General features: G+C 33.2%; 1 protein-coding gene across 1 annotated transcript; it reads left to right on the top strand.

Annotated features, from left to right (window-relative positions):
• The first annotated feature begins 487 nt into the window (after nt 1–487).
• Nucleotides 488–21,132, top strand: GINS1 (GINS complex subunit 1). Its single transcript, XM_051975825.1, has 7 exons — nt 488–662; nt 6,462–6,526; nt 9,524–9,622; nt 12,138–12,228; nt 16,295–16,411; nt 18,231–18,305; nt 20,879–21,132. The coding sequence occupies exons 1-7, from the start codon at nt 588–590 to the stop codon at nt 20,945–20,947; spliced, it is 591 nt and encodes a 196-aa protein (XP_051831785.1). The 5' UTR covers nt 488–587; the 3' UTR covers nt 20,948–21,132.

The following is a 21,132-nucleotide window of genomic DNA, read 5'->3' as shown; positions in this document are numbered from 1 at the left end:
AGCACAATGCTCTTCGTGACGTCACAAAGAAGCGGGAGGTGGAATTCCCACGCTTTTTGTCAATGGGCCGGCCGGGGCTTCGTTCGATTGCTTAGGTGCCGTCCGGGCTCAGCAGGAGAACAACAACCAGATGGGATCAACGTGACTTGCTTCTCACTCGGCCGAGAAACCTAGGGGCCTAAATCCTTCCTTCACCAGCTATCTCTTTCTCCGGATAAATTCAGGAGGCAGGGCTCCCCTTAAGAGCCGTAAACGCAGGCTATAATGTTCGGGCTGCGAGGCGGATTCATCGGCCTGAAAAGAGTTGCGAACTGAGACTACCAGGAACGTTGAGAATTTTTAAGTCTGAGGAGGAATCTGTCCCTCTCCAAAACCCGTAGCAAAATCAAGGAAAGCAAGGGAGGGAGCATGAGCTAGGGTTTCACCCACCTCTTCTCCGCTCCTATTGGTCGGCATGGGTTTGGCGCCAAAACCTGCTTTCCGGGCTCCAAAGGAAGGAGGAGCGTTTCGTGCGGCGCCGGAGGTTCTGCTGCAGCTGGACGCGAGTAGAAGCTGTTGTGGGCCTTGCGGTCGGAGGGTGCGGGGCCATGTTCTGTGAGAAAGCCATTGAGCTCATCCGCGAGCTTCACCGTGCACCCGACGGGCAGCTCCCAGCCTTCAATGTAAGGCCGGGCGACTTCGCTACGGAAGGGGGCTGGATTGAAATGGTGGAGAAGCTGGGAGGTGGGGTTAGTGGAGAAAGGAGGCGGGGCAAATCACGAGGCGGAGCCAAAGTAGTAGGAGGGAGGGGTTAGAGCCTAAGGTTGGGACTGAGGAAGAGTTGGTTTATAAAGTGAGATCCCTCCTGGCAATGGATAGAAGGAAGGGAGGGGGCAGGGGGCAGGACCAGGACTAGGACTAAGGATCTAACCTGGGTTGGGGTCAGGGATTTCCGGGAGTGAAAGTGGTAACTGGCCTTGGGGCTTGGTCTGAGGGAAATTGAGAGGGAGAGTAGAGCTGGAGGAGGGAAGGTTGGGGTTACAGAACTGAGAATCTGGATCGGAGACGGATCCGGAGAAAGGAGAGGGTGACTGGCAAAATGAGAGGGGAAGGGAAGGGGAATGCCCCAAAGAAGAGGTGTTTTAAGGGGATGGGCTAAAATAACGAGATAAGTGCAGGAGAGATCAAGTAAATGAAGGATGGTGGAAAATCTAAATCAGTTGTGTCTATATCTCCAAGTGTATCTCTACAGCAGTAATCTTAAGATTTCCTTTTTTCTTGGCTAATTATTCCAGGAAGCAGTAGCATTAGAAAAGTCTTTTAAAAAGCTACAATATTGTGAATATTTTCAGTTTAATGGATAAGTCTGAAGATCGAGGTTCTAAGTCTAAGCTTTGACTTCTTTGTCTCATTGTCTTTATCAGCAGAAGAATGGCTTGTACCTGAAGAGATAGATGAGAGAGGGAGAGGGAGAGGGGGAGAAAAAGGGACAAAGACAGAGAGAGAGAAAGAGAAAGAAAGATGTGGTATCAGGGATCTTTAGGGAGAAATGAAATCTGAATTAGACTTTAAAGGGTGGATGAGTCCTAAAACTCCTGAAAACTGACAATCTGCAATATGATTTTCTGAGGCTTGATTAGTAGTTAATTTTTTTTTTTGATTGGGAAAGTTGGGGAAAAGAAAAGTTCTTATTCTCTAGTCTTAGAGATGACCCATCAAGCAACATATATTTGAAACTGGACCTGTGGAAAAGAGTTTATGGGAAGAAGAGCAATCACTTATTTTTAACTTTGTACTTGATCACTTTGTTTTCTTTTTTCCTCCCTCCATTTCCTGTATATCTAGTCTTTCAAGATACTTCCCATCATCATCATTATTATAGCTCTACATCAGTCAGTAATATAGATTGTGCCTGTTAAGTTTCCATTCTGCTAAAGGGAGATAATACTAAGAAAAAAAGGAAATTATGGTCTGAAGTGCTGAATATTTTCTACCTAAAATAAACTATGTAGTAGATCTTTCATACTGATAAAAAAAGGAAATTATGGTTTGAAGTGCTGAATATTTTCTACCTAAAATAAACTATGTAGTAGATCTTTCATACTGATAAAACTTGGAATGGGATTCTATTTAAGGGGTTGTTGGTGGTGGTGGGGTTTGTTTTTGTTTTTTTTAAATAAATTTGGTGATTTGAGATTTAGTATTAAATTTGTACTGCATTTAGAATTTAGTAATTTAATCTACAGGGATCAGCCATCATAACTACATAATTTGTAGAATTAGAGACTTGCCTGGTCTCAGTGACAGGGTTAATGATTCTGTGGACCCACTAGTGGTATGTCTTATCAACAGTACTTGAATCAGGTCTTATTGATCTACAGTTAATCTATAACTGATATATAACTGTGGGAGGGGGGGAAGTCACCCTCTCATTTAGGTATATTATATGGTACTCCAAGGTTAAATTCAATTCGATAAACATTTAATAGGATAAGTACTCATAATACTATGTGCAGAACACTGTGTTGCATACAGTGTAAGATCAAGTTTAGATAACATAATCCATATTATGAAATTTACAGTGCTATTGGGGGAATAAAATACATGTAGATAAACATCTTACTTAAATACACTAGAGAAATACCGAAGAAATTACTATATGTTGTATAATATGAGAGGATTGGAAAATGCTTCGTAAAGAAAATGGCTTTGAGATGAATTTGAAATTTAACAGATGAAAAGGGGAATACTTTGTAGTTCCTAGAGCAGCATGAATGCAGTAAAATACAATATAGTATGTTTAGGGTACATAGAGTAGCTAATCTCCTCTTGAATTACTGTGTAATCCAGCCATTTTGATCTATTTGCTGCAGGGTGTACATAAGCTCTGTTTCTCATCTCTATGCCTTTGTAATTAGCTGTTATCCTACCAACAACTCATTCCCTTCTCACCTCTGCTTCTCAGAATCCTTGGTTTCCTTCAAGAATCAGGTATAGGAACATGTAAATGAAGCTTTTCCTGATCCTCTGGCTGCTACTGCATTCCTAAAATCACCAATATTCATTTTACATCTATGTATGCTTGTATACATTCTCATCTTCCTCATTGCTTGAGTGCAGGGAATGTTTTATTCTTTTCTTTTTATTTTGGTATTTATTAGGCTAGAATGGATGTTTTGTCAATGCTTATTGCTTCATAATTAATAATTTGAAAATAAGTAATAAAATAAAAATAATTAAAAAAAAAAAAAGGTAGAGTCAGATTAGATGGCTAAGAGGATTTGACTATTCCTGGTAGACAATTAGAAACACCATAGATTTGAGTGACACTACCTACTGGAATTCTCCATTAGCTTTCAATGTAATTAAGATAGTAATTCAAATCATTCTGTATTGCAAATTATTTACTATAAAGTAGTTTTCAACATTCCAATGGCAAAATACTTGCTGTAATGAACAAAGATATTGATGGAGTTATTAATTTAAAACAATTAAGCTGTTGTTATTTTCATTAATTAGTTGAAGAGAGGGCCTCTAAGTCATTGTTTCTGGCCCTTGTCTCTCTTTAAACTCTGTTCTTTTGTTGAGCTCTTCTTGGGTTGGATTATCATTTCAATACGGAGTACTCCAAAAAACCTGCCCCAATTTCTTCCCCAAAGCCAGTCCCAGACCACCAACTTCCTGCTACAATTTCCACCTGAATGTCTCAGCCATCCTTAAGTTTGCAACCAAAATTCATTGTCTCTCTTCTTAAACATTGCCTCCTAATGATTATGTTGCTAGCTGCCTGCTTCCTGATGAAAGGTGAAGTACTCATAACACACACACACACTTCTTTGATACTAATATGTAGATTTGTTTTGTGTGACTATGCATATTTATTACAAGTCTTTTGTTTTTAATTTTTCCAAGAAAAAGGGGAACTTTGTAGGAGAAGGACTAAGGATAATAGTGCCCATAAAAAGGAAAAGCTGTCACTGAAGTTTTTAAAAGATGTGCAACAACAACAAAAAAAAGCAAATTCAGAAGAAAATACAGACTAGCAGATCAGCTCTTTTTCATATAATTTTCATATAATAACAAAAAAAAGATTTAAAAAATAGCTTATCTGTTTTGATCTAATCTATTTCTTCTAAGAGCATCACTTAGCCATACTTTAAAATATTTTTTCTTTAAAAAATTGTTTTTAATTCTCTCCCTTCATTTATCTCCCCCCTATTGAGAAGGGAAAAAATATATACCTATTATACATATTAAGTCATGGAAAATATTTCCACATTATCTTGCAAAAAAAAAAAAGGCAAGAAAAATAAAATGAAAAAATTTTTCCCCTGTTCACTTGAGTTCATCAATTTTCTCTCTGGAGAAGAATAGCATTTTCATCACTAGTCCTTTGGAATTCTTGTGGTTTACTGTATTGATCAGAGTTGTTAGGTTGTTTATATTTGATTATATATCAGTTACTATGTACAGTGCCCTATTTCTGCTTACTTTATATGCCTCAACTCTTCCCAGATTTTTCTGAAACTATCCTTTTTGTTATTTCTTACAATACATTTGTATTCCTTCAGAGTCATATGCTACAATTTTGTCATAATTTCACGACTGAGAACGGTCTCCTCAGTTTCTACTTCTTTGCTACCACAAAAAAGCTATTATAAATATTTTTGTACATATTGGTCCATTTCCTTTATCTTTGATCTCTTTGAGATACAGGCCTAGTAGGGTGGTGTTCTCAGTCAAAGAGATAAGCACAGTTACCCAGTCAAAGGGTAAGCACAGTTTTATTGCTCTTTGGATGTAATTCCAAGATATTCTCCAGAGTGGTTGGACCAGTTCACAACTCTTCCTATAAAGAATTAGTGTATCTAATTTTCCACATCCTCTCCAGTATTTGTCATTTAAAAAAAAATATCTTATTTTAGTCAATCTGATCGGTATGAGATGATTTGTTGAAGTTTATTTTAATTCACTAATAGTTATTTAGAGCATTTTTTCCCATAAGATTGTTGATACTGGTATGCCATAGTTCTCTTTTATTGTCCTGATTCAGTTTCCCTAATTATCCTGACCCAATCCTGCCTCAGTTTCGCTAATTATTCTGACCCAATCCTGCCTCAGTTTCCCTAATTATCCTGACCCAATCCTGCCTCAGTTTCCCTAAGTGTTCTGCCTCAGTTTATAATTGTCCTGCGGAAACCACCCCTCCCTTTTAAATCAGAATATTTGATAAGAATAAAAGATCTTATATTTTAGAGTATCAGAATGCCTCTCCCAGTCCCAAGCTATCAGAATATCAGATACCATCTTATCAAAATGCCTCTCCCCATCTCCTGAGTGCCTCTCCCTATTATGTCATCCCCCTCTCCAGAGTCTCACTCCACCTGGTCTGAGTCCCATCCTGTTCCCAGCACCCTGATTCTGCCCCTGCCTCAATCTATTCCCTGCATCTGAGCCACGTGTATATATGTCATTGAGAACTCACATTTTTGCTGGATTCTGGGAGACAATAGTCTCATTCAGCCCTGGGACCAAACCATGGATCCCTTTGGTCCCAGTAAATCTCTTCCTTTTAAATAAATTGTTAAATACTCTCTAATCCCTATCTTGCCTCAGTTTCTCCTGCATTACAATACCTTTGATTTCTTCTGAAAACTGCCTGCTCTTGTCTGTTGACTATCAATTAGAGAAAGGCTCTTTTTTTTTTTTTTTAACAAATTTGGCTCAGTTCTCTATTTGAGAAATGAGACCTTTGTCAAAGAAACGAGTCATTCTTAACTCTCCCCATCATAACCCACAATTTAGAGATCATCTCTTCCTAATATTTTATAAATGCAGAAACTAAGACCCTTACTGCTTAAGTTACTTTACAAGATCACACAGATAGTTAGAGATACAACTAGTATTTAAATGTGGATTTGTTCCCTAACTTCAATACCAGCCTTCTTCACTATGCTATGTAAATAAGTGAAATGATATATGCAGCTATGTTAATAAGTCAAAAGTGGTGACATTTTGGTTAGCTGAATTGAAGAAATGCTTTCTATATTAGTGTAATTCAAGAGCTATGCTGATGCATTCCAGCGAATTTTAAAAAAACTATACAGTAGATAAATATATAGTCTATTTTGAACCATAAACTTTAATGGTATTGGAATTTCAAAACATAATGTTTAGTCTTGTGAGAAAATATATAAAATATTTAAACTTATTCCAAAGCTGGTAATTAAGTCTACAGATGTATTACATTAGTTTTGAAACTTTGCTACTTTCATTTTGTCATAAAAGCCTTATAACACTATCATTTTGTATAACTAGAGGAGTCATTTCATCTGGGCAAAGCTTTTGTAAGAATACTAATTTTTAATGAAATGTGTATATAAAAATGCACAAATATGCCTGAAATATTTGATACTAATTTGAATTTTATTTCTGATGAATGAATGAATGAATGCATTTCAAAATTAATTTATATATTTTAGGATGATGGAATCAGGCAAGTTCTAGAAGAAATGAAAGCTTTATATGAACAGAACCAGTCTGATGTGTAAGTTGTGCTATATTAGTGAAAATGTTAAATTATTTTAAAAAATTGTTACTTTAAACATAGGTAAAGGAGACAGTACAATAACATCCATTAAATTGTATATTTCTTTATGAAGTTTATCACATTATATCCTCAGCAAATTAACATTCATATACAACTTTGCCATAAGAGAAATTTTTATCACTCCAAAGTAAGTGAAGCCATAACAATTAAAAATTTAGTGCTTATATTACAGTTCTTTAATGAAATACTAATCTTATTTTTATTGAATTTTTTGTGTATGTGTTTTATATAATATTAATTTCCAAATATATTCCTTTCCTCTCTTCCTATCTAGAGAGCTTTCTCCTGCAATATTCAAAAAAAGAAAAGTAGTTTAAAAAAAATCCCACCTAATATATCACATTCTCTCTATTTATAATAGTATATTAAAAGAATGAAACTCAGACAAAAAACAAATATTACATATGATCTTCCATTAAAACAAAAAAAAGAGAGAAGTACATTTTTTTAATTCCTCTGGGGCCAGCCTTGGTCATTATAATATTATAACATTATTGAAGTCATTTTATATGTTATTTTTCTTAGTCTTTACTTCATTTTGAATCAGTTCATATAAATCTTCCCTTCTATGATTTCACTATTTTTTAGGATGCATTAATATTCTATTACACTTGTATATATAGATAGTTTATTTAGCCATCCAATCTACTTTCCCTCCAGTTTTTTTTTTTTTTTTTTTTTTTACTACATAGAGTGTTGCTATGGATATATAAATATATATGAATTGTCTTTCTTTTTTTTTTTTTTTAAATTTCTTAGGGTAATTTGCCTAGTATTGGGCCCTCATAACTGTAGTTCTTAAAAGTATCTTCTCAGATGCATCAATGCTATTGTTAAAATGTGACTAGTGAAAATTTTATAGGTGGGTAAAGGTGTTGAGTTTGGTAGTTTTAAATAATCTATCAACAGTAATCTATTAGCTTTTAGTCACCCAAGCATAAATATATAAATTCTTAGAATTGGTTGTGCTTAATAAAGAACTTTGATGATAAGAGTAATCTATCTGAAATATATTTTAAGAATCATAATATCAGATTTTTGTAAACAATGCAAAAACCATGTAGGACTTCTGGAAGATAGAAAAAATGTGAAAGTTGGTTCCTTTTTTTTTCAGAATAAAAAGTAATCCCTTTCCAAATAAAGGACATTACTATATTCCTAATAAAAATGTGTGTGTGTGTGACAGAACTGAAAAAAGACTTTACAATTTGTCCTTTCTCTGATTTTTTAAATTGTGTTTCAGTCTTTACATAAGAGGAAATTTTGGGATGGTTGCCCAGTTTCTAACCATATATTTTTAGGCTGAAGCTCCAAAAATGTTTCCTCTTTAGCTCTAAAATAAAACCCCTTATAACACAAATTTGGATATGCTATAATTCAAATATATCCTTATGACGTGATATTTTTTAAAAGTTCCAAGAAATATGATTTCTGGGTAATTTAATCATTTTATTAGTATGGTCAGCATATTTCTTAATGAAAGGGTGATCATTTGGTTGTCTCTCTTAGACAAAAGAACTACCAAGGTGGTGGGCTCACAGTTCAAATGCCTCTTAAAGAGTAGGTGTTCCTGAGAGTGGCAATCTGGTTAATAGTTAAAGAAAGAATGAATATTACAATGAGAGGGTAAGCTATGAAGTTCTTGGGATGCATACTTGGATCATTCAAATCTTGATCGAGATTTATCAAGAGAAGTCTATGTCAGCCATGTTAATACTATTTTAGATGTGTCTGTTTATGTATGCATGTATGTAGGTATATATATATATATGTATGTATATAGATGTGGGGATGGGTTATGGGTGTGTGTATAAATAAATCTCTGCTTAACCATAGCCTTCTTGGGAGAAATTGGGAGGGTGGGAAATGAAAGGGAAAAAAGAATAAAAAGCACACTGCAGAGAACAAAAGAATAACTACAATCAAAGAAAAGATGAACAGTCATGAATAGTCTTCTATTATTATATATGCTTTCTTGAAATGGAAATTTATTGTTAGATATATTAGATCCTCCTGGATGTTTTTCTAGTCACATGACAATTTTTTAAAAAATTTCCCTTTTTCTGTCTTTCTATTTTTGTATTTAGTTTTATATAAGTAAATATTTTTTAAAAACACAACAAAGAGACTTTATCAATTTTCATATCACCTATCAAACCAAAAAGAGAATCAACACTTCCCAGACCAGTCTGAGCAAACATAATGTGCAGGAATGCGTTAGTTAAACCCCAAACTTACAATTTCTTTTATTTTCTTTGATTAGATCTTGGCTTGGGTAAATATTTGCCTAAGATTTCCTACACTGGTTGATTTCTAGATCAAAGAACTGGTTCATTTCTAGGAAGTAGAAAAGGGAAAAAACATTGGCCCTACTACAGTAATTAGTTACTAATATAAGAGAGAAATAATAATTTCCTATAGTAATAAATTATTACATACAATAAAATTATCCTCTGTAATGATGCTAATCCTATCTTCATATAGCATGAGAACATAAGGACATACTATACTGCATAAATAATTTTTAAATAGTAAAGATTAATCAGAATATAAAGATGGTATAATGACAAACTGACTTGGTATGGCCTTAAACTTATGATTCATCAGTTAATCCAATCCTGTTATTTTGTAGATGAGGACAAGAAGGCCTCAAAAATTTGAGTTACTTAATGTAACTTGAAGTGATAAAGATCATAAGTAGCAGGGTTTGGATTAGATCTAGGTCTTTCCATTCCATTTTTTATTTTAATGAGAATTTCTTAAAATATCTATAAAGCTTTTCAGATATGAGTTGAGTTGACTATTGATCATGACAGGATGAGTCTAATAGAGACTATCATTGAAAGCACAGTTAGTCATTGGAAAAATTTACACTTTTTATTCTAAAACATATGTATATGATTTGCCTCTTTTCCTTTGAATTTTTATTATCAGAAATGAGACTAAATCAGATGGACGAAGTGATTTGATTCCAACAATCAAATTTCGACATAGTTCTTTGCTGAGAAATCGACGTTGCATAGTTGCGTATTTGTAAGTTTCTTGATGAAAATCTGTTTTTATGACCTTTATAGACATAATACAAATTTCTTTTTTATGAGTTTATATTTTAATTTTTTCCAAATATATGTAATAATTTTTCATTTCATTTAAAAATTTTTAAGTTCTAAATTTTCTTCTCCAGAGCCCCCAGAAGATAAGCAGTTTGATACAAGTTATATGCATGTGCAGTCATGGAAAACATTTCCATATTAGCTATGTTGCAAAAGAAAACATAGAAGCCCTTCCCCCCAAAAAATGCAAGAAAAATAAAGAGAGTTTTAAAAATGCTTTAGTCTACATTTAGGTTCCATCAAGTCTTTCTCTGGAGGTAGATAGAATTGTTCATCAAAAGTTCTTCAGAATTGTCTTAGATCATTGTAAAATATAGATTTTTTTCTTCATACCTTCATAAATTTAGAACTGGAATGTATCTTAAAGATCAACTAATCTAATTCCATCATTTTGTAGATGAAGAAATGAAGACTGCAAGAGGTTAAGTTAATGTAACTTGAAGTGACATAGGTAGAAAGCAGAACTAGGATTGGATCGTAGGTCTTTTAATTCCAAATCTTGTACTCTTGCCATTGCACCACAGTTCTTAGTCCTTGATTTATTTGTTGAGAGCTTTAAAAAAAAAAAAAAAACCTTTTAAAGTTAAAAACTTGATAATATTTTTAAAATTGTAATCAAATACATAAAATAAGGGAGTAAAATCTTACATGAAATTATGAAAGTCTTAAATAAAAGCCACTTTATAAGCTAGAACCAAACAAGTAAAAAATGTTTTTATTCTCTTTCCTTGCAAATCTGCCCAAAGTTTTGCTACTTTGGTCTACTTTCTTATCTTTCTGTAATTTTGTTGATAGTTGTAGTTATTGGGAGTATAGTCTGGTTCTTTTTATTTTACTTTATTTTATGCAGATCTTTTTCATAAACCATTGTACATACTATATTTACTGTTTTTGAGGGGCAACAAAGCACATTATATTGATATGTCATAATTTATCCTCCATTCTTCAATTATTAGACACACTATTGTTTCTGTTTTTTCTTGCTGTTACAAATAGAACAAATATGAATACATTTGCATAGATGGCTTCTCCTATCCTCCCAATTAGTTAATTATTTTTTTATGTTTTTGCAGCATAGTATGCTAGGTTTATGATTCCTATTGAATATTTGACCTCCGTTTGTAATAATGTATTAGCATAGCTATACATGATTCAAATTTGAGACTGCATATGTGATACTATTTCTGTATTCAGAAATGCCTTTTATGTGGAAATGCTAGTCTTATTTGGTATATGTTAATTGCATTTTTTTTAAAGCAACTAATTTATTAGATTACTTCTTTCTCCCTACTCAATCATCAGGTTTTTATTAGTATGAGCCAGGTATTGTGCTCCACACTGAGGGTATATTTAAAAAAAAAAAAAAGACAAAGACCTGGGAGCTGCCTTCTAGGAGTTTTTATGCTATTGGGACTATACATACTAACAGGAGAGACAGAATATAAATGAATATGTAAATAACAATATAGAGTAGATGAAAGGCAGTATCAGAGAGGAAGGTACCAGCAGCTGAGGGGGAACTAGGAAAGATTTTTCTCCAGAAAGTGGCATTTGAGTTGAATCTTCAAGATAGCCAGGGAAACTGAAGTAAAAGTTTAAAAATTAGGCATTTCAGGCATGGAGATAAGCAATGTAAAGGCCAGGAGATGAGGGAAGGACTGTCATATATGAGAAGTGAGTAAATCAGAAAAACTGTATTCTAGAGTGCATGGAAGGAAGTAAAGTAAAAGGACCAGGTTCTAAAGTGCTTGAAATGCCAAACAGAGCATTTTGTATCTTATTCTTTAAGTGTTAGGGATAGTTGGCAGTTACTGAATAGGTAGTTGATGTGGTCAAACTATACTTTAGAAAAGTCAGCACTGAAGATGGCTTTCAGATGGGGAGAATTAGGGCAAGAAGCTATTTGTAATAGTTTGGAGGAATAGGAGGAAAACTACCTTCTCCAGCAAAAACCCAAAATTGGTACTAGAACAAATAATGATCAAGAAATTCAGTTAGAAATTATAGTAAATAATATTTTCTGTACTGCATCCAGAGGAAGCAAGAGCAGAGAACTCCCTCAGAAAGTGTCAGAAAGCCACAAGGTAGTCAGAAAGTCCCAGGGTAAGTACCTTGGACCATAACCAGCATATTGTGGTAGCAATCCCTGCAGTGGTTTAAATAATTTGCTCAAGGCTTAGAGCTTCTGAAGTCTCTAGCATGGTTTCAATATGTCAAAGAGAGGCTTGAAGACCCCAGTACTCTGACTCTAACATGAGAGGTGGAAGTCAATATAGAAATCTAGGTGAACGAGGATGAATCTAAGCATGTAGAGAAACTGCTTTGTAGTGATAATTCCTTTTTGTCAATTTTGTTTTTCATGGGTTTTATTATTCTTATCAGTCTTTTTCTCCATAATTTAAAAAAACATTCTGAATATCTATTTAATGTTCTAGATATGATCGATTGCTTCGGATTAGAGCTCTCAGGTGGGAATATGGCAGTGTCATACCAAATGCACTGAGATTCCACATGTCAGCTGAAGAAGTAAGTCAGCTCTATTGTTACCATTTTATGACTGGATATTATCCTAGTAAGACATTAGTTGCTGATCATTTCGCACATTTATAAGAAAGTAATTCTAACTCTGATTTTTTTTTTTTTAAATAACTTTTTATTGACAGAACCCATGCCAGGGTAATTTTTTTACAGCATTATCCCTTGCACTCACTTCTGTTCCAATTTTTCCCCTCCCTCCCTCCACCCCCTCCCCCAGATGGCAAGCAGTCTTTTATATGTTAAATGGGTTACAGTATATCCTAGATACAATACATGTGTACAGAACCAATCAGTTCTCTTGTTGCACAGGGAGAATTAGATTCAGAAGGTAGAAATAACCCGGGAATAAAAACCAAAATGCAAGCAGTTTATATTCATTTCTCAGTGTTCTTTCTTTGGCTGTAGCTGCTTCTGTCCATCCTTGATCAATTGAAATTGAATTAGCTCTCTTTATCGAAGAGATCCACTTCCATCAGAATACATTCTCAAACAGTATCGTTGTTGAAGTATATAATGATCTCCTGGTTCTGCTCGTTTCACTTAGCATCAATTCATGTAAGTCTCGCCAGTCCTCTCTGTATTCATCCTGCTGGTCATTTCTTACAGAACAATAATATTCCATAACATTCATATACCACAATTTACTCAACCATTCTCCAATTGATGGGCATCCATTCATTTTCCAGCTTCTAGCCACTACAAACAGGGCTGCCACAAACATTTTGGCACATACAGGTCCCTTTCCCTTCTTTAGTATCTCTTTGGGTTATAAGCCCAGTAGAAACACTGCTGGATCAAAGGGTATGCACAATTTGATAATTTTTTGAGCATAGTTCCAAATTGCTCTCCAGAATGGCTGGATGTGTTCACAATTCCACCAACAATGTATCAGTGTCCCTGTTTTCCCACATCCCCTCCAACATTCTGCATTGTCTTTCCCTGTCATTCTAGCCAATCTGACAGGTGTGTAGTGGTATCTCAGAGTTGTCTTAATTTGCATTTCTCTGATTAATAATGATTTGGAGCATATTTTCATATGGCTATAAATGGTTTTAATTTCTTCATCTGAGAATTGTCTGTTCATATCCTTTGACCATTTATCAATTGGAGAATGGCTTGATTTCTTATAAATTAGAGTCAGTTCTCTATATATTTTGGAAATGAGGCTTTTATCAGAACCTTTGACTGTAAAAATGTTTTCCCAGTTTATTGTTTTCCTTCTAATCTTGTCTGCATTTGTTTTGTTTGTACAAAAACTTTTCAATTTGATATAATCAAAATTTTCTATTTTGTGGTCAATAGTGAGCTCTAATTCTTCTTTGGTCATAAATTCCTCCCTCTTCCATAGGTCTGAGAGAGGTAAACTATCCTATGCTCTTCCAATTTATTTATAATCTGAGTCTGATTTTATACAGTGTACTTTATGGAACCAAATGAAAACAAGATTGTGGGAAATTCTTCTGGTTTATAGTTCAGAAAACATGGCTGGTTGTACTGCTTATTAGGAAAAAAACTAAGAAGATTTTAAAGGTGTGAACTGAAATTTGATTATGTTGATTTTGCATGATTATTTTACAAAGCATTTCAATAAGTAATCATCATAATAATAAATAGTACTTACGTGTCACTTTAAGGTTTACAATGTGTTTTTTATCAATATCATTTCATTTTGTCTTTACAACAATTCAGAGATAGATGTTGTCGTCCCCATTTTACAGATGAGGAAACTGAGGAAAACAGGTTAAATGACTTGGCCACTCCACACAGATAGTATCTGAGACTAGTTTTAAACAGATCCACTGTTTAATATAATGCACCACCTTGCTGAGTTATATGTAGTCTGCATGTCTTGAGGAAGCAACAGCATATTTGCCTTAGTAAGTGATTAATTTGTAATAAAGATTAGGATGTATTAACAATATATCATATAGCTTCTATGCTTTTTGATAGTAATTCATTATAAAATACATTTCTTTATCTTAGCCATTTAATAGATAAATGAGTATTTAGGTAACCTTTTCCTCATGCATATTAGGTATAGCTATGAAATTGTTGCATTTTTGTTAGGTTCTATTTTAACTTTTCATCTCTTGTTTCCTTTTATAGCTCATTAATACATTCCAGTAATAGAATAAGATGAACTTAACTTTACTTGAATGTTAAATCTGATAATGCCATTTTGAAATCTCTATATTTTTATTTATTGACATTAGTGTGATCCATATGATAAGCTAATTCTCTTACTAGGCAATAGTAAAAATTATGGAATTTATATCCATTTTTGTAAATTCACATTCTCATTCAAATTGCATATGTCTTAGTAAGTAAGTTTTATATATGGCATAAATTTATTTTAGTCTTAAAAACACCTCTTTGTAATCTGGGGGGAATGAGTAATAGGAGAATTGGTGATGAGTGACTAGAATGGTTTGTTATTTGGACAACTAGAGGGTTGTTTTTTTTGTTTTTTTTTTTTCCAGATAGTGGACTGGAATGTATGTGACTCATTTTGTAATGAACTACAGTACAACTTACTGCCTTTATTTGTATTTGTAAAAGTTTATTAATGCCTGCCCCCATATTTCCTTTTTAAAAAATATATTGATATTTTTTTTTAAAATCTCCTTTGTCCCTTTGTCTTTTTCTAATAAGAAACCTGTCTCTTTAAGAAAGAATAAAAAATTTGTTAACGCAGTCCTAATAAATAGGCATGTTGTTTGTTTCCTGGTCTTTACTAACTATAAAAAATACTGTTATAAGTAAATACTTTTTTTGAGCATATAGATTTTTAAGTTTTTTTTGAAATTTTCAATATTTTATTTTTCTAAATATATGTGAAGATAGTTTTCAACATTTGTTTTTATAAGATTTTGTGTTCCAAATTTTTCTCCTTTCCTTCTATGCTTCCCCTCTTCAAGATAACAAACAATCTGATATAGGTTAAATATGTATGATGTACATGGAACTTTTTTATCTTTGACCCTCTTAAGATATATATTGTGGGAATGTTGGGTCAAACATTGTGTGAATATTTTAGTCACTTTCTATTAATTATTTTCTAGAGTAATTGTGGATCAATTAAACAGTGGTACCACCAGTTTTTATTTTCTTAACAGGATTTTTAAAAATCACAGTAAAAAAATCAAAGAATCATTCAAATATACTCTGATCCCACAAACAAAATAACTAATGTTATTCTGTGAATTGCTTGTTTTAAAATATACAAAAGGACATTTCTCTGTCCCCTATGATCATTTAGACTTAAGGAAACATGTTTTCAGAAGGGCTAAGCATTATATACTTTTTTCCCTTTGTGTATTGAAATTTGTTGATGCTTCTTAAGTCCATAATAAGAAAAGGAACCTTAATGGCTAAGCAGGAAGTTAATATTTAAATTTCTGCATATTTTTGACAGCTCAGTGAAGAATACCAACTGATATTTTTCAGGCTTCAATAAAACTCTTGATAAAGGATGCTTTCTTTAAGCCTATTGAAAATATATTCTTTATGTAGAAGTTACAATCAAAATGCTATGAGACTAATAGTTCTTTACTTAAAAATAAGAGATTTTTTAAAAGCTAGGCTTTTATCTATAAAAATAGATGTCTGTGATTTTTAAAGCTATTAGTGATTTTTCTTTCATGTTTGTTTTTTGGTGAGTAGATTATGTTCAATTTAATATTAATTTTTCACTTCAGAATGAAATTGAGTTATCCTCCATCTGACTATTCTGAATTATCAAAATTACTTTTTATTTTTCTTAGTTTTCTTTTGGAAGTCTGCTTACTATTTTCAGTCAAGTTAGTAATTAGAAAGCAGGAAAAACAAGAGATTTATATTTTAATTACTTTAGAACTTTCATATTTAAATACGTCTAATGGTCATATTTTTTAACAAGATTTTTAAAGGGGGTAATGATTCAGAAAGGATATCTGTTTCCTAAAAGTCTAGGAACTGGTTTGCTTTCTATTTAGGCTATGATAAAACTGTCTTCTTTGGAATAAATTTATTTTTTGCAAAGAATTGCAAGATTCATATTTTTATTTGTTTGTAGGTAGAATGGTTCAATCACTATAAAAAGTCCCTTGCTACATACATGAGATGTTTGGGTGGAGATGAAGGATTAGATATTACACAAGATATGAAACCTCCTAAGAGCCTTTACATTGAGGTAAGTACAACTTTTCAAGTGCTTGTCTATATTAGAGATTTAGTCTAAAGTATTTTACTTCTGAAGTATGATTTATTATAGCATAGGTTGAATGTCATAGAAGAATAATAAAGAAGTTATTAAGTGTGTGGTAAATTTTAGATTGTTCAGACTAGTGATGTCATTAGTTTATGAATATCTGAAGAAGATTTTTTTCTCCTACCAATGAAGAACAACTACTTTTCCCTTAATTGCCAATATTGGAAATATTGGCATTGGCATTGGAAAGCTAGAATGTTAAGTGATTTGAATTCAAATCATCCTGGTTCTGAAGCCAGCTCTCAATCTGGTCTGCCACAAATTAATTACATAGAGAAAATATTAGAAGGCTTCTGACTTCACTTGAAGGTTGGATGAATTAACTGAAAGAGAGAAATCCCATAAAGCTCAAAGTGACTTGAAAACAACAGTAGTTTATTTCTAGTTTTAGAACTCATTAGATTGAGTATTGTCCTGGGGAAGTCAAATACTTTCTGCTTCTTACATGTTGCTATATCAGGAATGTCATCAGGACTTTTGTTTTGGCTTGGGAGGCTCCCCTTGCTACAGTTTCCAGCCAACAAATTAGCCAAGAGCTGACAAGAAAATCCCTCACCTAAGAGATTACTATGGTGTCATTCCAAAGAATGTGAGGGAGAATGCTTAACAATCCATGGGAGACTTCATTTAAAAAAAAAAAAAAAAAAAAAGCTTGTAAAAATCACCATCATGACTTTGGGCAAACCTCCCCCAGTGTGGCTTCAGTTTTCTTATCATTAACTTGAAGGGTTGTACTACTTCATGCTTAAGTTCATATATTATATGTATATTGTATGTATTTTTGTTATTATATGTTCATATATTTTGTGTAGCTTATTTTATAAGGTACAAGCATCCCCAAGTCAGTGAATCAGGACCTTCTAGTAGAACCAGATCCAGCCCCACTTGCTTCCGGTTCCTGCACTCACCACACCTTCCCTTCTGCCTCACTCCACCCACATTCCTTGCCTGCCAGCATCCTCTGTTTGGTATTGGGATAGTACAGCTCCCTGCAGTGACTCCTTTTCTTTTTGCCTCTGCTTAACTTGGCTGTCAGGACCTTCTTGCTCATTGTCTTCACTGTCCATCTCAAAGCCCATCTTCTGTAGAATCCTTTCCTGTCTCCTCAACTGCTAATGCCTACTCCTTTCAGGTTAGGTACCAGAATTTTGATTGGGTAGTAAATATAAAATTGAGTTAACTTCATTGGAAGGGAGATTGTGATGGAGGTGAAAGGAGAGCATTGAAATGGATGGGGAGTAAGGAGGATTCCAATCTCCTCATCTCAATCAGTGAATCAGAGAGGGATCAACCAGTGTTAAAAGGAAGGCCAGGGAGGCTATGCTGTCTAGTCTTAATGGGAGCCAATTGATGAGAGGGGTAGAAAATAAAATATTTAAGATTCTACTTAAGTTCTACTGAGCACATACTTCAGAGAAGTAGATTCAGAGCTGGCTTCAGAACCAGGAAGACTTGAATTGAAATCACTTAACATTCTAATGTTCTTCGATGCCACTCTATTAAGACTGTAAATTACTAAAAAGTTGTTATTCTTCATTGGTAGGGGAAAAAAAAATCTTCAGATGTTGTAGAAGGGGTGGGTAGCTTTAGAGGGGGGCATTGTCTGAGTTGTGTTGAGGAGGGTAGAAGTAAGGGGAGCAGGAGTAGTGAAGGGATAGAAAGCAGTTAGTATAAATTATCTACTTAACTAATAAGAAAAAAATGTAATTCAAATAAAAAATTGGAGGTTCTTCCATTTTAGGTGCGGTGTCTAAAAGACTATGGAGAGTTCGAAGTTGATGATGGGACTTCAGTTTTATTGAAAAAAAACAGCCAGGTATTTCTTATAACATGACAAATTGCATTAAATCTTAGAAAAATATAGACTGAGAAAAGAAGGCACAACAATAAAGAGCTATGCTACTTAAGACCTGTGTTATAATTAATATATGTTCCCCTCTTTTATATTTTCTAGGAAGTCGAAAAAGAATATTAATATTTTATCTACTTTAATATTAGTGATGATAATAATAAAGCCTAGAATAGGCAGATTATTATCATAAGCAATCAACAGAACCTTCTTCATGGTGTAAATTATATTGCTTATTCCCTCAAATTAACTTGAGTCTTAACTTAAAAAGCATCTTTAAGAAGTTTGGTGAGAATTCTTGCCTTGTCTTGGAACTGTTATGGGAAAGATAAATATTTTGAATTAATTATTTTCTCATTCACAGATATTTATTTTCTCTTCTTGCTATCTCATCACACTAAAAAGCAAAGCAAAATTCTTATAATAAATATACTTATTCAAGCAAAACAAGTCTCACATTAGCAGTGTCTAAGTCTCATATTAGTCACTCACGTATTAAGAGTTACCTCACAAAACCTGTAGACCAGAGATTCTTAACACAGAATTCATGAACTTGTTTGCATGTATATATGTACATGCATACATAAAAGAAATATATATATTACAAATCACTATGTAAATATATTGACATTGATGTATTATATTAACATATTTATGATATCATGAATATATTACAATATAATTGGTTTCCTTTATAATTTGATGTTTTTAAAAACATTTTGTCATCTTAGAATCAGCCATATACCACATGTACAAAAAACAGGGAATCGTTGATGTTTTCATAAAGATCTCAGTTTCTTATGTTTTCTCTAAGAATCGTGGGCCCCAGGAATTGAGAGAAAGTCAAGCCATCTCAAAGAAAATGGCAAAAGTTCAATGTCTATTCCTTGAATTACATCTATTAGAACTTGCTTTGATAAGATAAATGGTATATCTACTCATGTCTAGCAGACATTGTGGGACTATTGGTATCTTTCAGATTTCACTAAACCTGCAGTTTTAATAAAAATAGATTTTTAAAAAGTTCATTTGACATTTAGAGACATCTTAGATGTATGTTTTAACTCATTTTCAGAAATCGTCAACTTCCAGGTCAATGTAGTTAAGCACATAAATTAAGATTCTTCTTAGCTATCAAGATCTTTTCTACTTATATGATACTTTGAGGTTTATGATTGAAGGGAACATAATTCTATTGTGGTTCCTATATTTGTTTTTGTTCCCCTAATTATATAAACACAGTGATTATGATTCTCTCCTTTGCTTTGCTCAGGGCCCTGTATTTGGTGAGCAAAGAATTCTTTCCAACTTCCTTGTTGTCTGATTCATAATATCTGAATTTTGGTTAACGTCTAAGGTGCCTTTCTTCCCCGTAGGCAGATCTTTAGGTACCTTCACTTAGGCAGATGTAAGGAGAGAGGAGTGTTCTCCCTAGGATGGATGCTGGGTTAGTTACTACATTACAGTAGTTTCAACACCCTGTCTGCCTACCTACCTGTTCTCCTCCACTCAGTATCTTTTAGTTCCTAAATCATAACATGATAGAGACGAGTTGTGTCCTTTTTTAGTTATATTACAACTTAACCAAATATAATGGGACTCAAGGGCTATGTATGAAGTAAAGAGAGAAGATGAGTTAGAGTCCTTTTTTTGGGCTTTGTCCCCTCTCCCTCACAAAAATACCTCTGCACAATTCTTCCATGTATAAAGTGAATGTACTGTATCTTCAAATTTTTATGTAATCTAGCATATTTTTTAGTTTGCAATGAAAAGCTGTTTCATTGAATTCTTTACTAAAAAACACAAAATTTTGTACATTTCTACTTTGAATTAATTTTGTTCATTGAAAACAAGGAATAAAATTTAAAATACATTTTGCTTTCGAAACTGTTAAGATTTTTCACAGTCCAGTGAATCATATTAAGAATATATAAAATCAGTGGCGGTTTTTCCTTCACAATGTGGTTTTTAAAAGAAAATCTTTTACATAGAAAACTACATAGTCCTGAAGCCAATAAAAGAAATGCAGATTTCAAAAGCAAATTTGTTTTTATTGTATAACTGAATAAAACCCAGTGTTTGCAGGGTTGTGGGAGAAATAGGAATGCTTATACATTGTTGATGGCACTATAAGCTTGTTCAGATTTTATGATAACTTTCTCAAAACGTAATAAAACTGAACTTGTTCCTACCTTTTGATCCAATGATTCCACTATAAGAAATAAATACCCCAAGGAAATAACTAGAAAGAAAAAAAATGGGTTGTTTGAACAGTATATTCATAGTAGTTCCATTTGTAATAGTGAAAACAAATTGAAAATAACACATCCCATGATTGGATGGCTGAAGAAAAAGTGCATCAGCATCATTAGTGTTTAAGATGACACATTTAGTATATACATAGAGAGTTTTTTGAGTTTCACGTTGTATAATGAAAACAACTTAGAGTGTACATATTGTTTACATATATGAAAACTTGTATCTGCATTAAAATTCAGAATTTGTTTTTGTTTCTAATATATTTTTCTTTTCTTCTTCAGCATTTCTTGCCTCGATGGAAGTGTGAACAATTAATCAGACAAGGAGTCTTGGAACATGTTCTGTCATAACAGTATCCTAAAAATATTGGGAAAACTTTTTAAGTATCTCTGCCCTTCTCCCCTTCATTGTGATCCAAAAAATTATGGATGAACCCTTTTTTTAAAAAATATAATTTTCTTGTGTATTTTTGATTCCTGATATTCAGAAAAATATTAGATTTTGTTTTTCTTAACAATAAATAGTGACCTGGGAA

This window comes from Antechinus flavipes, chromosome 2 (genome assembly GCF_016432865.1).
Source record: "Antechinus flavipes isolate AdamAnt ecotype Samford, QLD, Australia chromosome 2, AdamAnt_v2, whole genome shotgun sequence".
Lineage (NCBI taxonomy): Eukaryota > Metazoa > Chordata > Mammalia > Dasyuromorphia > Dasyuridae > Antechinus > Antechinus flavipes.
Note: the sequence above shows the minus strand (reverse complement) of the source record. Positions and strands in the feature narration are given on the sequence as shown.

Bases quoted from the DNA above. Each gene is read 5' to 3' on its own strand.
- GINS1 (XM_051975825.1), top strand. From the start codon at position 588: ATGTTCTGTGAGAAAGCCATTGAGCTCATCCGCGAGCTTCACCGTGCA. The intron at 6,527-9,523 runs GTAAGTTGTGCT...TTTTATTATCAG, and splicing joins GAACAGAACCAGTCTGATGT to AAATGAGACTAAATCAGATG. The intron at 16,412-18,230 runs GTAAGTACAACT...CTTCCATTTTAG, and splicing joins CTAAGAGCCTTTACATTGAG to GTGCGGTGTCTAAAAGACTA.